This window comes from Anomalospiza imberbis, chromosome 9, assembly GCF_031753505.1.
Source record: "Anomalospiza imberbis isolate Cuckoo-Finch-1a 21T00152 chromosome 9, ASM3175350v1, whole genome shotgun sequence".
Lineage (NCBI taxonomy): Eukaryota > Metazoa > Chordata > Aves > Passeriformes > Viduidae > Anomalospiza > Anomalospiza imberbis.
Genome location: NC_089689.1, coordinates 14209574 through 14230175, shown reverse-complemented (window position 1 = coordinate 14230175; position 20602 = coordinate 14209574). Strand labels below are relative to the sequence as shown.

The 20602-nt window shown below is 38.7% G+C and overlaps 1 protein-coding gene across 1 annotated transcript; it reads right to left on the bottom strand.

Annotated features, from left to right (window-relative positions):
- Window positions 1-1492: 1492 nt before the first annotated feature.
- Window positions 1493-7492, bottom strand: F3 (coagulation factor III, tissue factor). Its single transcript, XM_068199778.1, has 6 exons — window positions 7369-7492; window positions 6310-6424; window positions 4087-4271; window positions 3508-3689; window positions 3237-3396; window positions 1493-2133 (listed from the first exon to the last, which is right to left on the bottom strand). Exons 1-6 carry the CDS (start codon window positions 7475-7477, stop codon window positions 1985-1987), a joined length of 900 nt encoding a protein of 299 aa, XP_068055879.1. The 5' UTR covers window positions 7478-7492; the 3' UTR covers window positions 1493-1984.
- Window positions 7493-20602: the final 13110 nt, after the last annotated feature.

The following is a 20602-nucleotide window of genomic DNA, read 5'->3' as shown; positions in this document are numbered from 1 at the left end:
AATTTGTAAGCTGTGACTTCTCCTAGTTTTATCCTTGCAGGTGTCCTGGTAGTCTGCTTTATACACTTGTTAGATTGCGGCAGCTTGCCAACACTGCTGTCCCAAAATAAGTTTCCTAAATGTATATTTAATTTAGTTCTGGAATGAATACTGTACATTGTTTTGAAAAGGAAAATAAAGACTTATGTTTCCAGTCACCTTTATTTCACTAGAAAAGTATAAATTACCATCATAAATACAGATAACACCAGTATAAAAATTAGATTCTCATTTATAAAATAAATACTAAAAGTCAAAGCAACAGGTATCTCCAAATCCCATCACCAAGATGATTTGAATCTACACCACAGAAACCATTCTTCAACTGTTAATTAAAAATGATGTTCAAAATGCAGTAAATACTGCTACCTATTCAGTGCTTGCTGAAGTGAGTTACTGCTGACTCAAAGCCTGCAAAGTATTTGTTCTAACACTTAGTTGGAACTATCAGACTCCTCTGTCTATATAACTCTAGGTGTAGTGTATGTAACTGGATATACTTTCCAGATAAATAGCAAGTACCTGCTTCAATAGTGTTTCTTACAAGTTGCCAGTGCAGTCATTTCAGTTTGTTTACCTTTGTCTACATCCAAAGATAAACAGACCAAGTTAACTTTATCCAAGAAGTGCAGAAATAATAGTAGCAATTTTGTCACATCTGAACTAACAGATTATTTCACCAGTTAATATTGTTAAAAGGCAGATAAATACAGGGTTTGTTTCATAGAAACAGAAAAATATTCCTTTTAGTTAGGTAAAGGACACCTATTTTTCAAAAGTAGTGTTTTTTCCCCTCACAAGTACCGTGAATCTTCTGGCTCAATAAGGCCATACTGATCAAGTTAAAAGTACCTCTAGTTCAGAATCCTGTTTGACAAGACAATAGAAGAGGCTTAGGAACAGTCTAGGAAAAATATCTCTGCAAAGAGACCTTGGCAATTTAGAGACGGGCAATCACCAGCCATAGGAAGTTCTATAAGGGAAAGTGCTGGATGGGGCAACCCTGGATGTACAGACAGACTGGGGAATGACAGGCTGGACAGCAGAAAGGGGCCTGGGGGACCTGGTCAAGGGAAAGTTGAACATGAGCCAGCAGTGGCCTGGCAGAAGGGACATCCGTGTCCTAGGGACATCAGGGACAGCATGGCCAGCCGGGCAAGGGAGGGGATTGTCCTGCTCTGCTCTGAGCTGGGGTGGCCTCACCTCAAGTGCTGGGAGCAGTTCTGGGTGCCACGAAAGAAAAAAAAGACATTGAGCTGTTAGAGAGGATACAAAGGAGGGCAACAAGAATGGTGAAGGCTCCAGAAAGGAAACTGTATGAAGAGTGGCTGAGGTCACTTGGTCTGTTCAGCCTGAAGAAAGGGAGACTGAGGGAAGACACTTCAACAACCTCGCCAAAGGAAGAAGAGGGGCAGTGCCATTCTCTTCACTCTCGTGACCAGTGACAGGACTCAAAAAACCAGCATGAAGCTGAGTCAGGGAAGGTTTTAGTTGGGTATCAGGGAAAGATTTTCACCCAGAGGGTGTTTGGGCATTGGAACAGGCTCCCCAGGCAAGTGGTCACAGCAACAGCCTGGCAGAGGTCAAGAAGCTGTTAGACAGCACTGTCAGGCACAGGGTGTGACTCGTGGGGATGGTGTTCTGCTGGGCCAGGACTTGGACTCGATGATCCTGATGGGTCCCTTCCAACTCAGCACATTCTATGATTGTAACAGATCACCAGAATGCTCTTCCAGCCTCTGGCCACTAATGCCACAGGGCTTGTGATATCTGGATTTTCTGTCTGTACTGTCTAGTGGATTTTTTAATCCACATAAAGTTTGAGTTTCAGAATTCCCGTTTCAGAGAGCCTAAAAGGCTCCACTCAATTACCCAATTTAGTTTTTGTTGTTGTTGGGGTTTTTTCTGCTTTGGCTCTGCTACTAGTGTCTGCCATACTTTTTCCTTAGACACCATTAAGCAGCTCCTTTTCTCTCACAGCTCTTGCTTTCTTTGCTTTCTTGCGTTTACACAGAACCACTGGAAGGACAATGGCAAGAGTGATGACTGCAACTGCTATCACTGCTAGGATGATAAAGACTTCTGTTCCGTATTCTGTAGGGGAAAAAACATCCAAGATTCAGTTATCAGAACCCACAATGCCACAATGCTACAAACTCTTAGCACTCATTCCACTGAATGAAGAAATGCTTTCTACATGTTAGTCTCACAGAAGTGGAGTCACCACTTCAGTGTGAACTGAATACATTTTAACATGAATTTGTTAAACTGAAGTAAAGCTTTATTTCATCTGGTTCATTCTAGGTTTTAATCTAGTTTATTTAGTGCACTAAAGTACCATGCTAATACTGTAAGAATAAGTCAAACCGTTCCCTCTGCCCATACATTATTTCTGTCCAAGTGAAAATCTATTCTAGGTTACAAGCTAGAAAACACCAAGAGAAGATTTTTCTATTTAAATTTTAATGAAATTGCAATTTGTCACTTTTGTGGTAAATTCCCTGTATAAGAAAGCTATTTTGAGTTCATTTCCCATTTTAAAAGAGCTTTTCTAGAATGCAAATATTACCTGGGGAGAGTACAGTACAGCAATGTGATATTATTTAAGTAATGTTGATGACTGTATATTGAAGAAAGTGATATCCAAATGGCTAATCTGAAATGGCTGGCTGATTCACCTACACTTGTTAACTTATTTACCAGTAAAGAAGTCTATCTGCCAACCTCTGACCTCGGAACAGGAAAGAAAGTCTTATTCTCATCATCTGCTTTTGGCATAACTAAAGGTCAGTTCATACTACAAGTAAATGGATATGCAGGTTTACAGCACTTCTATGTTTTAGAGCTAATCCTTCAAGCACTTATTGTGGCACCTGCTATTGGAAGGATCTGAGGAAAACAACTGGAAACAAAAATGAAGCTGAAGGCTAGTGATGAGATCTGGAACCTCAGACACCAGTCATCAACTCAGACAATTTCACTAAAACAGCTGGGCAAAACCCTAAAACCAGCTCCAACTAACTAAAGATGGTGGACTCCTACTTAAAGTGAGCTCTTCCCATGAGTATCCATGTTCTCACTGTGTATTCTAACTTACACAGTAAACAGTTTGTTTCATTGCAAGCACCAGAATTTAAAGATGTGGTATTTTTGTTAGAATATTAAAGACTGAGTGACAAATCTCACTTGATACTTACCATCTAAGATATTCCTTCCTACACTGGTACAGAGCACCATGCTTTCTTGGCCATTACGATTTTCTCTGCGAGAGGGAATGATTCCCTGGACGTAAAAGCAATAGTTTTTTCCACTGTCAATGCTTACTTCAAAATTATGGCTTTTTGTTGTTACATCTTTCTGTAAAGGAAAAAAACATTTCAAGTGTCAACTCTGAATGTAGCACAGAAATTGTGTAACTATACAGAATATAACAATTATTACAGAACAAAAACTAGAGTTAAGTCTTACCTTTCCAGAACTTTGATCTTTCCAGTAATAGAGTTTGTATTCCAGGTCATGCTGGAAAATATCTTGAATACTCAGAAAGCTTCCATTGGAAAACATATATGGTGTAAGTGGATCTTTGAACACGACATTTAGTTTGGAATCTTTTTGTGAATAATCCTTTATCTCTGGTTTTCCAATAACAGCTAAACAAAGATTTTTAGAATTAAAAAACTGACATCACCGTTTATATACAACATGCTCTTCTTTCCTTCTGTCCTCCATTACCTTCCCTCCTCAAATCTATTACAAGTTTACAAAGCGAGTGAAGGCCTTGATTGTAAAAAAGTATCTTCATCTAGTACGTAATATTAACTAAATGGTCTACTCAGTGCAGTGAGAAACAAATGGTAACCAAAATCTTTCTCCCTCCCCTACAAAAGGGAAAGCTTTACGCCTGAATATCTTCTTTTCCGATATCAGCAGGGTTACTGTAGGAATCTATAGAAAAAACCTTTAAGCTCAATCTAAACCTTTTTTAAATCAATAGAAGTAACCTTGGAAATAAACTTATAGTAAGATTTAATTGGAAATCCGACTTACTCTGGCTATAAGGTGTAAATTTTTCAGAGACTGCAAAAGGTGGCTCGTCAAAGTTATCCATCTCCGCAGGCTTTACAGACAGTATGTGTGCTGTATAGGTCTCCTTTACATTCCTGAGCACATCAGTAACATCACACTCTGTTTCTGATGTCAGTATGCATTTTCTCTTAATGTCAGATGTCTGTCTGAAAAGAGCAAGAAAAAAGTGTCAACACCTTTGAACCAGACATATATGTATTATATATTTAGATACGTTAAATTTTTTTCCTCAAACAGTATAGATTTCTCTCATCCAGTAGAACAGCCTTGCAGGCTAAAAGGAGAAGAGAAAACCTCAAAAGCCACTATCCTGTACAGCTATATTTTACAATTCAAAGCAGAATTAAGTAAATCAAGTATGATTGATATTAATTACAGAAATGTACTATAGGACATATATATGAATTAAAAATTCAATCTTCTATATGAATTGAATAGAAACCATGACTAGTTCTGATTTTGCATTTTTCTGCAGTTGCAGAATGTATTTAAAAATATATAGGATGCATAAATCACTTTGAAGTTGTTATCCTTGATGTATTTGAAAACTATTGCCTTAAGAAATAGCAGTTGTTATAGGAAGCTTTATTGACACTGATTGTGTTATGTGACAACAGTGTTTCCATGTAGATGTAATTTGGTTTTGCATCTATGCAAACGCCACTAAGAACCAAACAGTAGCAGCAAATTTCAATGCAGAATTACAATTTAAAAACATTGACAAAAAGCATGACTCATGCACTTCTCTTGGCTTTTAAATGATAGAAAGCAGGTCCATTTACTTGCAAAATAGCAATGAGACTATGAAAAAAGTGTAAATTTCTCATTTTATTTCCTCACAAGAAGGAATGAAAAAACAGATTAGATATTACTCCTTCAATTATTTTCCCTCTTTTTGCTGGTGAATTAAGGAGAACAAAAATTGTGTGATCTCAGCCGGAAGAGTGAGTGCTGACTGTTTGAATATTAACAAGAAGGTTTTCCTCAAAGTAGATCAAGTTTCATTTTTTAGAGTCAGCTGAACTCCCCCCTCACTTCATCAGATTTCTTTTGTCACAGATCATTTAGGGACAGTGTGACAAGAAATGCACTGAAAAGAGATAGAGGTTTGACCTTTTTGATGAAACAAATGTACTCTGTAAATATACATACACAAAAAGCAAACATTTAATCCCACTTCCTCCATAACAGCAACTTCAGTCAAAAGAGGTGCCTCTGCTGCAGAGCTACATCTTATTCTATACTGAATCTTGGGCAAACAGATTTCAATTTTTTGCAAGCAAGATGTCTGGAAAGAAACTCTAGATTCAAAAATTCCATAAAATTTGTTCCGCTAAGCGTGTGCTTTTAAGTCCATTAATCTAATCACTCTTAAAGAATGAAAAAGCACATTAAGCCATTACACTGGCATTTCACTTGTTAGTCATGAGAGAACACTCATTTTTATGCCACTTTTAGAGAACTACAGTACCACTTTTTCATTAATATGTAGAAAGTTGGATGATATGTTTTCCCTTTAGGATACATTTAATAATGCTCTGTGTATTAAAATGGGAGCTAAAACCAGCACAGATTTATTACTGAACTTCATAGAAAGTTTTGTGCAGTTCTGAAAGAGGCATTAGGCACTTCACATGAGCTGGTTACATTTTATGTCCACAATATTTTACAGCTTACATAAAACACGGTATCTTGACAGAGGTAGATGAACAAAGGTAATTTTCAGTATTACCCAGCAAGACAAAATTATTAATTACTGTGATTCACCAATTAGAATAAAATGCAGACTCATTTATTAGATACCTCCCAGCACTGAAGACACAAGTCCAGACACCTTGAAAGACATAAAAAGGTGAAGTTCTGTCTTAATACGTGGTACGTCAGATTGAGTATTAACTCCTTCAAAGTATCCTGGCTGGCTCTCTTGAGCAGCACCGAACCCCAGAACTGAAATACTGATGTAAAGCTCATCTCTCCATTTCTGAAGTGGGCAAAACTGGACATCTAAACCTGATATTTTTATAGTTGGACACTAAAAAGTATTAACACCTGAGTTGGCAGTTTTCCTAAATCCTACCATTTGGGCACTTTTCCTGTTACATTCACTTTCAGAAATATTCAAACACGCTCTTTTCATTTTCTTCAATTGCCATTAATGAACATATCATGGTGTTATCTACTTACCCATGTACTTCTACAGTATAGAAGTAGCCTGATGGTTTTGGTTGCCACTGTAATATAGTTTTAAAATTGATTGAAGACCAAGTTATATTGACTGCTGTTGGTAGGTCTTTATAGCCTTTAAATACAGAAAAGAGTGCCATCAGTCATATTATATATAATTCCTGTTTCCCTGCAGTCATTGTTCAGTTAAACGAAGCAGTTGCCATTAATTGCAACTTGGAAACGTTTTCCTGGGGAAAAAGGCTCAGTCCTGCCCTTAAGAAAGCACTGCTTATGTTACTAAAGGAATGTGTCCTGGCAGAAGTGAAGAATAAGAAGACAATTATTTTCTGTCTTGTAACTCTGAAATTGTTGAGTTAATTTGGAGTTCTGTTTAATCCTCCCTTTTTGATCCAAGACCTCTGCAGAAGGTATAAAAGCTTGAACATGCACGAGAACGTTCATGCACTGAACAAATGAGGCATAGTTCAAAATCATCCCTAGTTGTACCTGCTGCACAAAGCGTTAGCTCCTGGATTCCCGTTTACATAATTTGGAAAGATAAAGTCTCTTTATAAATCTGTGGTTACCCTACACTCCTACAGCATCTGAGAGGAGCCCCCCGCGATGCGTTCGTGTCCCCCTCAAGCACATTTTTGGCCAGCCACAGCTGCTTCGGGGAAATGCCTAGGACGAAGCCGGATGGGAAAACCACTCACAACGCTGGAAGTAAACCCCTCACCGTTTACCTCCTGTACCTCTTCGACAAGCTCGGAGCTGGGAACAACGGGAGGAAATCTTGCGACTTCACTGCAACTGCCCACCCCCGCTAGGCCGTCCCCGCTCCCAGCACGGCCGCGGCCAGTGAGGAAGCCGCAGTGGCGACCAGCCCTCGGCAGCGCGGGCGGCGGAGCGCTGGTGCAGGGTCGGCCCGGAGCGCGACGGCCAGGGTGGCTGTTCCCTTCCCGCCAGCGCGGGGCGGCTCTCCTCGGACTCCTCAGGGACACCCCGTCCTGGGGCTCCGAGGGACCGATGCCTCCCATCCCGCCCCGTCCGCCCGTCCCGCGGGCCGTCACTCACCGGCGGCCAGGTGCCACAGCAGCGCGCTGAGCAGCAGTGCCTGTGGCGAGGCGGCGGCGCGCAGCATCCTGGACGCGGTGAGTGAGCTGCGGCGGGCGGCCGCCGGCATATATGGAGCAGGGCAGAGCAGAGGCGGGACCGAGGCCTCGCCCCGGGGCCTCCCAGCGGGGGCGAGGGGACGGAGCGCGGCGGAAGTGCTCGGGCACCGCCGGGTTGAGTAAGTACTGTGGGGGATCTTCGAGGAAAGGGAGGGGAGGAGCGCTGAGGGACGGACGTGACCCGCGGGCTCCAGCCCCGCCGCCGCATCCCCCGGCGCAGGTCGAGCTGGACGTGAGGGCACACCTGGACATGCCTGCGGTCCGTGTCCCTCTGCCTGTTTGCTGTCATGAGGCCCTTGTACAACCCTCCCTTCTCTTGGAATACTGGTGAAACTGGACACCACTGAATAGCCAGCTTCATCCTCTGCAAACCTTTAGCTGGCTGTCGAGGGACACCCCAGCTCGGAAGTGGCTGCTCTGTGGGGCAGCTGGTCATGCAGAAGTGATGTTGGGTTAATTATCTTTGATCCTGTACATTCTGAAGGGCTAAATGTGTTCTTCCCTCAGCACACAGGCCATTGGACACAACTGCTCAGTAGATCACATCTTCTATCCCCTCACCGTGCGCAGCGGACCCTGTCAAGGCTCATCGGTCACACTAGACAGTAATATTCAGGTAAATTTCAGGGCTTAGTACCTCACCTCTCCTATAAGCCAGGGGCTGTTAACCCTTTTCCTGTAAGGTCACATTGGAAAGGTGTGCCATTTTCAGAGGAGCAGGGGATCTGTTTCTGACAGAAGGTGTTCCGAATCCCAGCCTTTGCTGAGGCTCAGGCTCCTGGGCTGTGCGGGGCCATCGCGGTGTCCCCTAGGGCCTTTTCCCAGGCGGGGCTGGGGCTCTGTGAAATGCTCAAGCTCTAGAGGGAGCTGTGCTCGCGGGAGCGCAGGACTCTGCCCCTGGAAAGTGGGAAACAGACCATGCGGTAGAACCTGTGTCATAATGCAGGGGGACATAGGCATTTACAGTCTTAGACTGACTCTTCTTTTTATTTTGATGCTGACTTGGTACAAGGTACGTGGAACATGTAGGTAAGAGAAGAAGACTAATGGAGAAGTTGAATATTTAATTACCTTTAATTTTCATGATTGACAGATGCTTGTCTGCAAGCAACCAGCTCTCTCTCATAATGCAAAATAAATGCATATGGAACAAATGGCAGTATCCATTCAACCAGAGTCTGCATCAGAATTCATATAATTCTAAGGTGCACCTAAACCCTTGATTTTTAAGTTGTTGGCATGTCTTCATTAAAATCCAGCCATACACCTTCTAATTTTCCTGCTTTGTTTTTGATTAAATTTCAACACTATCTGTATGTAGCTGTGTGCCAAAAATATTGCTTGCTTTTAACTTGGTGTAGAATACTGATCTTGTGTGTCTAGCTTTTCAAGATGGTGACCTTATAAGATCACAGTTGATTTTCAAAGGACTTTAAAAGGGAAACAATACGTACATGTTTAAAGAAAGAGATGCTTATATAAAACTTTAAAATCACCTGTAGGCTTTAATTCCACTTAATTTCCTGTAGTTCAGTCACAAAAGATGGAAAGTGGGTCCGCAGCTGTTTCCAGTTTTTATGCAGGTAATCTCAGGATCGCCTTCTCCTGCCCATTCCTTCTTATGCACATCTCTTCTGTTAAGAGCTCCCTCACTTGAGAGAGGTGAGGAACCAACCAGACCTTGTCCAGACTAACCAGTGTGACCACTGCTACCTTATTCCAGTTTCCAGCAAGGTATTTCAGTGTTGACTAACACTAGGCTCTTAGATGTTCTTCTTCTTACTGCAGCATGAGAGAAGGAGGACACCAGTTTGCCAGAGTTGATCAGGTTGGCATGGCAAGGGCGTGATGGAAAAGGGAGAAGCACGGAGGTGAGGAGCTGCTGCTGCCACCTTTGCTCTTCTTTCTCTTCTTTGGCCAAGAGCAGATTTGACCACAGAATGAGAACTGCTCATTCCTGCCTGGCTCCAGGCACCAACCAGTGTGGGAGAGGAGAGGAGCCTCACACAGCTTGACATGGGCTGAAGCCTCTGAAGTCTGCTTAGCAGCCAGTGACTTCACTGTGACATTCTGGTCACATTTCCTGCCCACTTTATGGTATTTCAACAGCTCATTTAACACAGAAGAATTGTGCCTTTTTTTCAAACATATGTTGCTACATGCAGGTGAGCCTTCTGCTGACGTAGAGTTCTGGCAATTTGTCCAGAAACTTAGTATTTGGCTCCCAGAGTGGAATGCCAAAATGCAGGCATCGTCTCTCTGCATGTCTCTAACCCATTTAGTCATCCTGTGGTCATTTACAACCAGCTGAGAAAAATTAATTCCTAAGGTAAAGTACATATTTTCCTAGTATAGGCACCTAAAGCAAGTCAAATGAATCTGTTTCAGTGTTGAAATAAATGGAACATTTCTATTGATGGAGAATATCTTGCTGGGACTGTTTAGAATATGTGGGAGATATGCAAGAGCACAAGCCCGGCTGCACAATTTAGTTTAGATGACCTCTTCCACTCTGTGACAACTTCAGTCTGGTGAACTGGGTGGAATCATGGTTGTTACCAATTTGGAAGGTTTGCCAGAATGAAAGCAGGTTCTACAGATTTTCTTTCCTTGATATGTATGCTATGGAACCAATTGATTATGGGAAAAGTGAGGAGGAAAGCAAAAACTAAATCTGTGAAACTCCATTCTTTTTTAAAGAGGTGCATGAATTTATTTTTCTGTATGACCTGCCAAGTCTCTAAACTGGTTTGCTTAGAAAGAGCTACAAATAATTCTTTGCTTAGCAAAGCAATTGCCACATCATGTTTTCTGTACAGTCATATATAATTATTGAAGTGGAATGCCTCAGGTGACATCAATGACAGATTGGTTTCTTTACGCTGGTGGTTTTGCAAGACTGTAAGTAAAATTTTGTAATAGTTATTAATGTTTTGCAATTTTGTAGTGCTATAAAATGTTAATAACTCCGTGCTAACATCAAAGTCATCAATATTATCACATCCAATAGTATAAAATTTACTTGTGTGAGCAGGATTTGAAATCACTGGGAACTTTTTCCTATGAAATTGTTCTTTATTTTTCCAGTGAAAAATTGCTCCTTATTTTATCTTAAATTTAAATCTTTGTTTAATTTGTCTTAGTGACCCATATGATTGGGTAAATAATGTAATTATATAATGAATTGTATTTCATTAGAAACCCCAGAAGTTTAGGTAACAACCTGTAATTTGGTACCTGCTTACATAAATATCTTAGCATTTCTCTTGCAGACCTGCTTTATCAAATACTGTGTTATAAATGCATACACAAACTCACAAATATCACCGAGAAACAGTATTTGTAAATAAGAGGAATTGTATAATGTTGCAAAATTAGTTACTAAGTTCCCTTTTTGATGCACAGAAACTCAATTAGTATAGTCTCCCTTTGGACCAGTGTAATGTAGTGAAGAATCAACTTTTATACCTAAAAGTAGCTGTGTTTATGCCTGAAATCTCTATACCAATGAAAGTCCCAGTATAGTGAATTACTTGTGATTCCCTGATTTTCTTATTATCTAAAATATTATAAATTATTCTGTGATTCTAAAGCTACCTTGTTATTTTATAAAATCACATGTAGCTTAACAGAAAACAGTAAAGTTTCACTGGGATAGAACTAGTTAAAATCCAGTTCTGACATTAATGAATCTTCCTTTCACTTGTTGAAAAAAAAGCAATGAATAAACAAAATTGATAGAAAAATTGAAATTAGCAAAAGATATTTCTTATAGGAGAATCACAGGTACAATATGAATTTGTTGTTGATAGTAGAAATCCTGAAGTGAATATATGTATGTTTTTCTGATATTCTGCTTTCAAAATTTGTGTTGTTACCACGCTGGCCATACACACATCTCCTCACTTATCATATGGGTATGTTAGAAAGAGATACTAGCTCAGGAACAAATCTTCTAGGAGTTTTTTGGGTCTGGATGGGCTCTGTGTGGAAATGATTGCCTGCCTGGGAGTCAGGACAGGCATCCCAGGGCGAGAGGCTTTGAGCCTTTTCCACTCTGAAAATTCCTCTCAACATTGCTTTGGTGTTAGCTGCAAATTCCCGTTTCTCACTCACAGAATGATGTGTGATGCATTTATCATCCTTTTCAAAATCTTGTTTTGCAGCACTATTTCATGATAAAGAATTTGACCAATATATTTGGTGCATTTTATTTCTCTGATCTTCAGCAATGCCTTGGGGTAAATAAGATCATGTAAATGAAAATTTAAACCACGCTTTGGTTGATTTGGTGCATGGAGGATTTCCGAAAGCGAGCGGCTACAGCAATAGCACAGCTGTGCTGTGAGGAGTGCCAGGGTGCTGCTTGAGTGCTGTGAACAGCTGGGTGTGTTTACTAGTGAGGCTCTCCTGCTAGAGGACAAGCAATTACAAAAGTAGTAATAAATGTCACTGGAGCACAACAGAAACTATGGAGATAGAGACACTAAATTGTGTTGGTTCCTTCTGTGCCCAGAGGCTTTACTTTAGCCAAACCAAAGTGGTACAAGATTGAATCTGTTGTTTGACACCATCTTCCCTTTATTCCAGGTGTTCCATCCCAACTGTAAAATAACCTCTTGGGGTATTTAGCTTACCCTGTAATATCTTAATGACATAAATTAATCTTGCAGTTCCTATGCATCTCCCTCGTAAGATTTATTTTTCCCAAGTGTTGTTAGACACAAGTTAGACCTTATTTATTTAGGCTTTCTTCTCATGCCTGAGTTTGTGAGGAAGAGACCAAACTGAAAAAAGTCAAAAATCAACATAAATATTAAATAAAAATAAATAAAACTTATTTTAAAAGAGGCAAGTACATCAAGAGTAGCCTCCTTTCTTTTCATATTGAATCCAGTCTCAGCTCATGACTCTTTAAATGTCAGGACTGAACTAAATCCATTTTACTAGACAGTTATTTATAACATTTAGTAAAACTTACTCTCCTTTCTTATAGATTGTTAAAAATATGGACTTAAGATTAGATGTGGCATATGTAACATCTCAGTGAAGGTAGTGCTAGTCAAATTCAGTGTTCTTTTAAAATATTTGGTATGAGCACACCTTGAAGGTTAGGCAATTCCATGGGTAAAGTAAACAAAGCTTCAGTTTGAATAAATGTGGTCTCTAGGCTGTCATTAAACCTATTCTTAGGAATGGTGAGAGAGGAAAAGGTAAACAGCGCTCCATTTGACTTTGCTATTGGAATGTTTAATCTTCAGGTAAAATGGCTTTCTCTTTTGGAGAGAATTGATACAACAAAAACCCCGTTCTGTACTAACCAGCAAAATTAAATTGAGTTTCTTTAATATCCTGCATCTCTGTTCTTTGACATTACATTATTTTGTTGATGCTGCCTTTTTTGCTGTGGTGGGAGTCAGTAGATTAAAGATAATTGAAAAATGGATCAGATTAGCTATTCTCTGTCTTTGATTGCAAGAACAATTTTAACTCAGCCAGTTTAAGGGCAAGATGACTGCAGCATAAACTGGTGCTAGCTAAGGCATTACATTCCTGTGTGGGGAGCAATCCTCTCGCAGCAGCCAGCACCAAATGCATTCTTTCACCGTATCAGGGGCACAGACAGCAAAGAGTGCACTTCTGGTGACTGTGTGAATCGATTTAGGAGTTAGTAAAAAGGGCTGAGGAGAAACATCCAGTAACCAGCATTTAGCTAGAAAAGCTGTGTGGTTTGTAGCAAAGGGCTGAATGTTGAAACCTGAAAGTCTCAAAGATTTAAAAACAACTGTGTCATTATATTTTGTATTTTGGTGTGTTAGGAGTCAACATAGGGACTCTAGTAAAGCTTGAATGCTGGCATTCCAAACTGCTGCCTTTGAACATGTAGCTGATGGATTAGCGGTGCTTAGAGCTTTGTGAGTCTATTTGAAAAGAATGTTAAGTACATAGAGGAAATATGTTCTTACATTGAGTGTTTTCCTTAGAATAAAGAAAAACTACAAATTAATAACACTGATCAATTATTATCAGAATGTATACTTTCAGCTTATTTTATTAACAGCTAGGTAGTCTAGGATTTTAAGTTTGAAAAACTAATTTTATTTTAGTCCAGTTATCTTGTTCTTTCCCCATGATATTTAACTTCAAAATAACATCAGCCCAGTTTTTGTTTCCTGGTATCTGTCTCCATTATCTAAACCACACTGACTCCTGCTGATACCCACAGGAACATCTTGGTCTATGTATCTCTTCCTCCAACCTCCAGATTTGGTTCCAAACAGTGTGGTTGGTATCTGATTGGTACAATAGTTGTTAGAATAGAAGGAAAAGTACCTTTCAAATGGAGAGTAAATAATCCTTTGCAATCTAAGACATATAGAAAGTCAAAGCCATCCTCCTGTAAGAGTCCAGTTACAAACTTAGGCTCCTTGGTGCTTTGGTGAAACTGTAGTAAGAAATATGTCTCCTGGTCTACTCTACCAGGTACCCAGGTTAGTGCAAACTCTGAAGTACTATTGCTTTTCCAAGTGCTGCATACTTTAGCACTTTAAAGGGTTTTATAAACTTAAAGCTAACTTGCATTTAGACAAAAATCAGAACTATACACTTTTAAAATGGGAAAATGTAGCATAAGACATAAGAAAGATGAGAATTCTTTTTCGATTAAAGTTGTCTACTCATTTTTTCCTACAAAACACAGTCCTGTCCTCTAGCATTATTCATGCTTTTCCCCACAATCTTTCATGGGCTGCAGTAAACTTGAAGAGTTTATTTAGGTCCCTAGGAAATAAAAATTAAATCAATTGGAGAATTGGCTTTAAATTAATTTCTGATCTTCTCAGCAGTCTTCTATTCTCTGCTTTTACTGCAGGCTCCTTCTTGCTATGCCTCTCATTCATTATTTTTCTTTTCTTTTTTAGCAGAACATGATTTATAGGACTGCTAGACTTGTATGTCTCCTAACTTCTCAAGAAACCAATAACGCTAATGTTCAAAAAGTATGCAAAGCAGGGATAGTCTTCCCCTGTTAATCAGTGCAATTGTTTTCACTTTGTCTTTTGGCAGAGGGACACAAGAAGGGAGAAGTAAATAGAACACGGTTGAGTCTGATAATAATGCAGAAGCATATGTACATTCACTCAGGCATATAGATACAGGTCAGTGTGCCTCGTGCTGAATCACATACCTGCATGTCCAGAAGTTAATCTTGTTGGAGGTAGTTTCCATTTTCTAGTGCAAGTCCTAGATGCAGGGGAAAAACTGACTGCACAACTTGCATTGTTTCTGCATAGAAGATGTCTTTGTGCAGATAAGGGTCAGGGTGTGCATTGGGTCTCAACTCAATCACAACTCCCTGTGCAGGCAGCACATTTGTTTTTGAAAGATATAGAAAAAATTGCTAAGATTTAGCTAGATATAGGTAGCTTTGCCCTTGCTTGAGAATAATCTGTAGCACCTGTGCTGATCTTTTCTTTTGTCAGATACAATATTGTGCAATATTGCAAAACACTGAAGGCAGATAACAGTGTACTGATTAATTAGCAGCTCCAAGAATAGTAAAAAATCTTTGGACCCACTGGTGCAGTCCTTGTCAGTATGTCAATTTTCCTGCATTTTTTGTTTCATGATCAGCCCTGATAAATTTCCTGAAATGCTTTAGAAAAAAGAAGCCTGTATTATCATCTAGATTACCCAGTTTCAATCATAAACATTACTTAATTTTGTTAATAACTTTGTTGGAGCTTTAAGATCTTCAAAGTATTTCAGTACTAGTATTCAGTACAAGTATTAAACCTGAAGCCTGGCTAGGCAAACAAAACCTTGAGCAGCGTTTTTCAGATGTTTCACAGGATGCTTTCCCTCCCTCTCTCTTCTTCTGAGAAGCAGGCTTGACTTAGGCACCTCTTGACAAACAGCAGAGGCTTCAGCTGAGATTGTATCACCTTGGAATTTTAAAATCTCAAAAGGAATTTGAACTCGAGGACTTACTTTTTCAAACATGTAGTACTGCCAGGCAGAGACAGACATTCAGTGGGGGAGGTGGAATTCCAGCATTAGAGGCCAGAATTGGCTGAATTTCAGCTTCCAAACTCTTTTAATGTAGTATTTAAACTCTTACTGCACAATTCTGCTTAAATCCAGACTTTGCTATCTTGTCTTGAGTCCAAAGCTATGTCCTCAGAATCTGAAAGATTGTATCCAATTCTTCTGTTCTTCTGGCTTCAATATTTCTGAATACTTTATAAATTCTTGTCCAAACCCCAAACTTGTTTAAAGTTCAGTGGTTATTTTTGTTACTTGTTTGAAAAGACTGGATGAATTAATTGGGAATTCATGTGTAGTGGTGTGCAAAATACATAAATAACAGTTTTGATTCTTAGCAAGGTTTTTGAATTCATGCACTGAGAATTTTCTTTCATTGATTGTGCTAATTACTAAGCTTTTTTACGATAAAGATTATGCTACTTCCATTCTCTGGGAAAGAAGGGTGGGAGCACTAAGAACTGGAACTCAGACTCTTTCAGAATATAAATACGGCCTGCTTTGCCCATGAATTGACTAATGCATTGCTCGGTGATTCACTTGAACAAGGAATCTGAGAAACAAAAAATACTAGACTCACAAAGGCTTTTATGTGCTACTTGAAAGGAAGAATGGGGTCAGACTCTTTTTTGGACTAAGCCTTGATGACACAGCAGAAATTCAAAGTCAAAAGAAACTAACAGAAGTATGCAGGGAAACATATTTTCTTGCTGCCAGGAAAGAAACAGGCAAGTTTTGTTCTGCCTCTTTGGATATTTTTCCAGCAATCAGCGGTGTAGACTCCCTTTTGAGAAAGGCAGGCAGGAGACTAGCTTTTATTAGTCTCTTTTGCTACCTCCCCCATCACTGTCCCCTGTAACTTACATTTATAACTTCATCTAATTTAATTCTGAAGGAACACTCTGTTTTTAAGAAGGAAAATTGCAGCTAGAAATGCTCTTAAGCTAAACTGTCACTCTAGTTGGTGTCCATAACAGCTCCATATTTTGCCTTGATCATTTGACAAATACAGCATATTTTCCACTTTTCCATAGTTGTTGCCCAGCAACTAATTCCCCTACTAGTTGTGGGTTTTAATTGCCTTCACCCAGCTAGGTTCTCCATCTCCTTTCAGGTTTGTTCCACCAACCCTCCCAGTTCTATCTCTGTCAGTAACAAAGGGGCAAGTAACAGAGACTGTTAAGTGCAATGGAGATATTGTTAACATTATGTTATTTTTGTATTCTTTATTTATCCTTCAGAAGAGTAGTCGCAGGTGAAATGCTTTATAAGCACTTGCTTTCAGAGACAGGGGTAATTACTACAGGGAAAAATATGCCAAATATATATTTATTACATATGTTTTTAACCTGTTTTTTTTCCCTGTATAGCTTAATTGTGACGGATAAGTGAACTGACCTGTAACAGCAATATGGCTGGAGTATGCAGAGAACTATACAGAAGTCCTTTGACCAAGAAAATTACACAGGTTTTGATTACACAGGTTTACAAAGATTTTCAACATAAATCCAGCTTCACATTCAAAATATTTGTCTATTCATAGGCTTAATTTTCTCTTAACAACATTTTTTAATTGCAAAAAATATATTTGAACTGGATATACCCAGAGACCCAGCTCCACCTTTGTAAATATTTTTGTCGTCTGTCTTGGAATTCTGAAATGTATAATGGTCTTTTTTGTTTTATTTTCTTTCAAATGTATAATGGTCTTTTTTGTTTTATTTTCTTTCAAGTGTTTTTGATTTGAAGATGGATGACCCAACCCTTTACTGATTTTTACTTTACACAGCTGGCTGAATGCTAAAGTGTTTTCTACTGGGGCAGATCAAAAACTACCTTCCATTAGTAAAGAAGTGTTAATTCTCTCTAGATCTAAGAGAAGTTGCCAGAAGATTTTTCAATTAAAACCTAGATTTATAATTTGATGGTATGTAGTTCATAACAAGTCTGAACCCGTAGAACCTGGAATGTTTAGAACATTTAATTCTAATTAACATGCATTTATTTGTAATCTTTGTGTAGTTGTGCAATTCTATTAAAAGCACACATATTCTAATCTTGTTTACGCTGTCTGTATAGTAGTTTAAGCTTTATGGATTTAATTTGATGATAGAAAGGAGAGGAAAATCAAGTTCAAAGTGTATGAGATTTAGATACATAAGACCTGCATTTATCAGCAATAGTATCTGCCTTGTTAGTAGGCTTAAAGCAGACAAACATAGGTTTTATTTTCTTCTCAAGACCAGTACCTCTGTGTCAAGGGATCATCAGCTAATGCTATCTTCTGATAGCCAGCTCAGTTAATATCACATCAATCTTGCTTTAAATTTGCCAACAAAACTTTTCTACTTATATCTACAGTTAAAATATTAGAGCATGATCATTTCCATACAGGAAATAGCTGCACTCCCAACTGCTAACCCTTGTGGGGTGGCAGGGTATGACCACACAGCACAGTCTGTATTTTGCATACTTTCCAAGCCTCTTGTTGTCTTGTGTGTCTCTGTGATTACACAAAAATACACAAACCTGCCTGTGCATTTTCATGTTTGCTACTACCAGTAAGGATGCACTGCTACAGGTGAAGAGGAAGGAAACTTTTGTTCTCATTTATTATGGGCTTAATTATGAATCTGCATTTACTTTGGGATAGAACCTGACCCAAGGACCAGCTCTTTGCTGTTTCCCAAGTGGGTACCTATATTAACATAGATTGCACTGAGATATTGCTAAGTACCACATTCAGCTTGACAGAGGAGCTTTGTGCAAAACATCCATTTCAAATGTTCTAATATTGATACTCTGAAATTTTACAGCACATATTTTAATGTATTTGAAGAATCAAATTATCTTGCTTTATTCTTCTCTGATTCTAGCCAACACCAGTAATCAATGCCAGAACTGTATAATAGAGTTTTGTCTCAAAATTCTGATGGTTTTTACTTGTCATTTGATCTCTGTTTGAGGCCAAGTGAACTTTTCCTTTCTCTGCCTTTTTTAGAGCTGCAGTATTGCTTGATGTACTTCCTCATGTGCAGTAGCAGGTGAAAAGTACATGAGAGACAGAGACAGGATTTCTGAAGAAGAGGATGTGACATCAGAAAAGGGGAAGTTTGGAAATTGTAGCTTTTCAGCACAGTAAGACACTCTTTGTCGTGCCTTAATGCAATGCTGGATCCTAATTTAACCTGATTTATGCTGTGCCTGTTACCATTCCCTTGTGTAATCAACATGCTTTCAGAAACAGTAGTGCATATGCAAACTGCCTATTACTAAGTTTTAATCATGCAATTTATGATTTTGAATCTCTGGTGTCATCACCTGCTTTTTAATGTATAAATGGCTCTACAAGCCATTGTGAGACATAGAAGAAATGGCTGTGAAAATTAGCAAAAAAAAGTGTATCTTGCTGATTCAGCTTGAACTATTTTATTTTTTGCTTTTCTATGAAGAGGAATAGAAGCAGCCATGAACTCACAGGAATGTTTTATATGTGTTGTGTTGGTGAAAGTCATTTATTTGTGGCATGATTTTATTCCTTCCTTATTTTTACTTCTGTTTACTACTAGTAGTCCTTTTTCTCTTTTCTTTTGTCTTTTGTTAAGACAAAAAAGGTGTGGCTCCTCATGAATAGCATCTTGATTTATATGGGTATTTCCAGACATAAAAATAAACTGATAAAATTCAAAGGCATGAATTCCCAGGAATATATACAGAAGTGACATTATCCACATGTGTGATCAATATTATTTAGCTTAAGACTGCCAAGACCAAACTAGTCATTCTCCTTTTAGTAGCATTGTGAATACACAGCTAAGAGCTTCCCTCCTCTTGCTTGAATTCTGATTTGATAAAAACAAAGAAAATGCTTTTAGTGATATGGTTCATGTCATTGTATTTATCCCACTGTTTTTGGTCTTGCACTCTTCTCCAGACTCATGCTCAATTAACAATGTCATTAGCACAGGGCCTTCAAAACCTGGAAGCTGAGCTCATGATTGACTAGGTCTGTATCTACAGTACAAGGGATATAGGGAAACCAGCCATTTTTCAGAAGTTCTTCTGCTAAGAATTCTTGATTTTGAGACAAATTTTGTTTTTAAATTACTGAGCTAAGTATATTAATTTATAAGAGCTTAAAAATCTTTATGTAATATGACTTGTAAAACTCAACCCTTTAATTCAGCTATTATTATAGCATACAGTTTTGAGGAACAAACTTCAAAATGAGACAAAAAAACCTCAAAGGAGAATACCATCACTGAGAATTTTAACTGAGGAATTTGACCCCCTTATTAAACAAAAACATTAAACTGAGAAATGTGCAAGTAATTTCAGAATATAATCTGCCCAAATAATTAATTCTTGCATGTTTTTAATGTTATATGAAATCAGCAGGGAAATGTTTTTGCAATTACAGCAAGCCTTTACAAGAAGCAAGACTTGCATTAAAATGAGCATCATGTTTTCCCTTGCTGAGCACTTGATCTTGTAGATTTTCTAGGAATCTTAAGGCATGACATGCAAACTGCAGAAGCCGTGAAAGGAGCATCTTGTGTGCAAATGGAATGATGGATCTAACCCAGCTTTTGCTGACTGCTCTTTCTCAGCATTCCTACTGCTGCGGCACACTGTAGGACTTCACATCACTGGCAAATTTTCTTAGCTCCAAATCTGCACTGCATTTAACATTTTTCTTTTTTTGTTTGGTTGGGTTTTTTTGGTGAAGAATGCCTATCCTATAATATCCACTAGCACTCTCCTCACCCTCAATTTACTGTTAAAATATTAGTGCTCAGTCACATCAGTGGAATTTTCTTGCCTCACTGAGTAAAATGACACAAACTTAAATTGAATGGTAACTTCAAATATTTCACCGTATAAAGAAATAGCTTCAGCCAATACAGCAGTTATAAGGCTTTTGATTGCTTCTAATAAATCTAAATGTTATGTAGGGTAATTTGCTTCTTGAGTGACATTCTAGTTCTAGTCTTGGTGTGTTGATAAAATTGAAAACAAAAAATTTCATTACTGTAACAGAAATTGTGTGTTTGCAGTAAGACACAGCCAATTGACCCATGTCATCAAAGTAG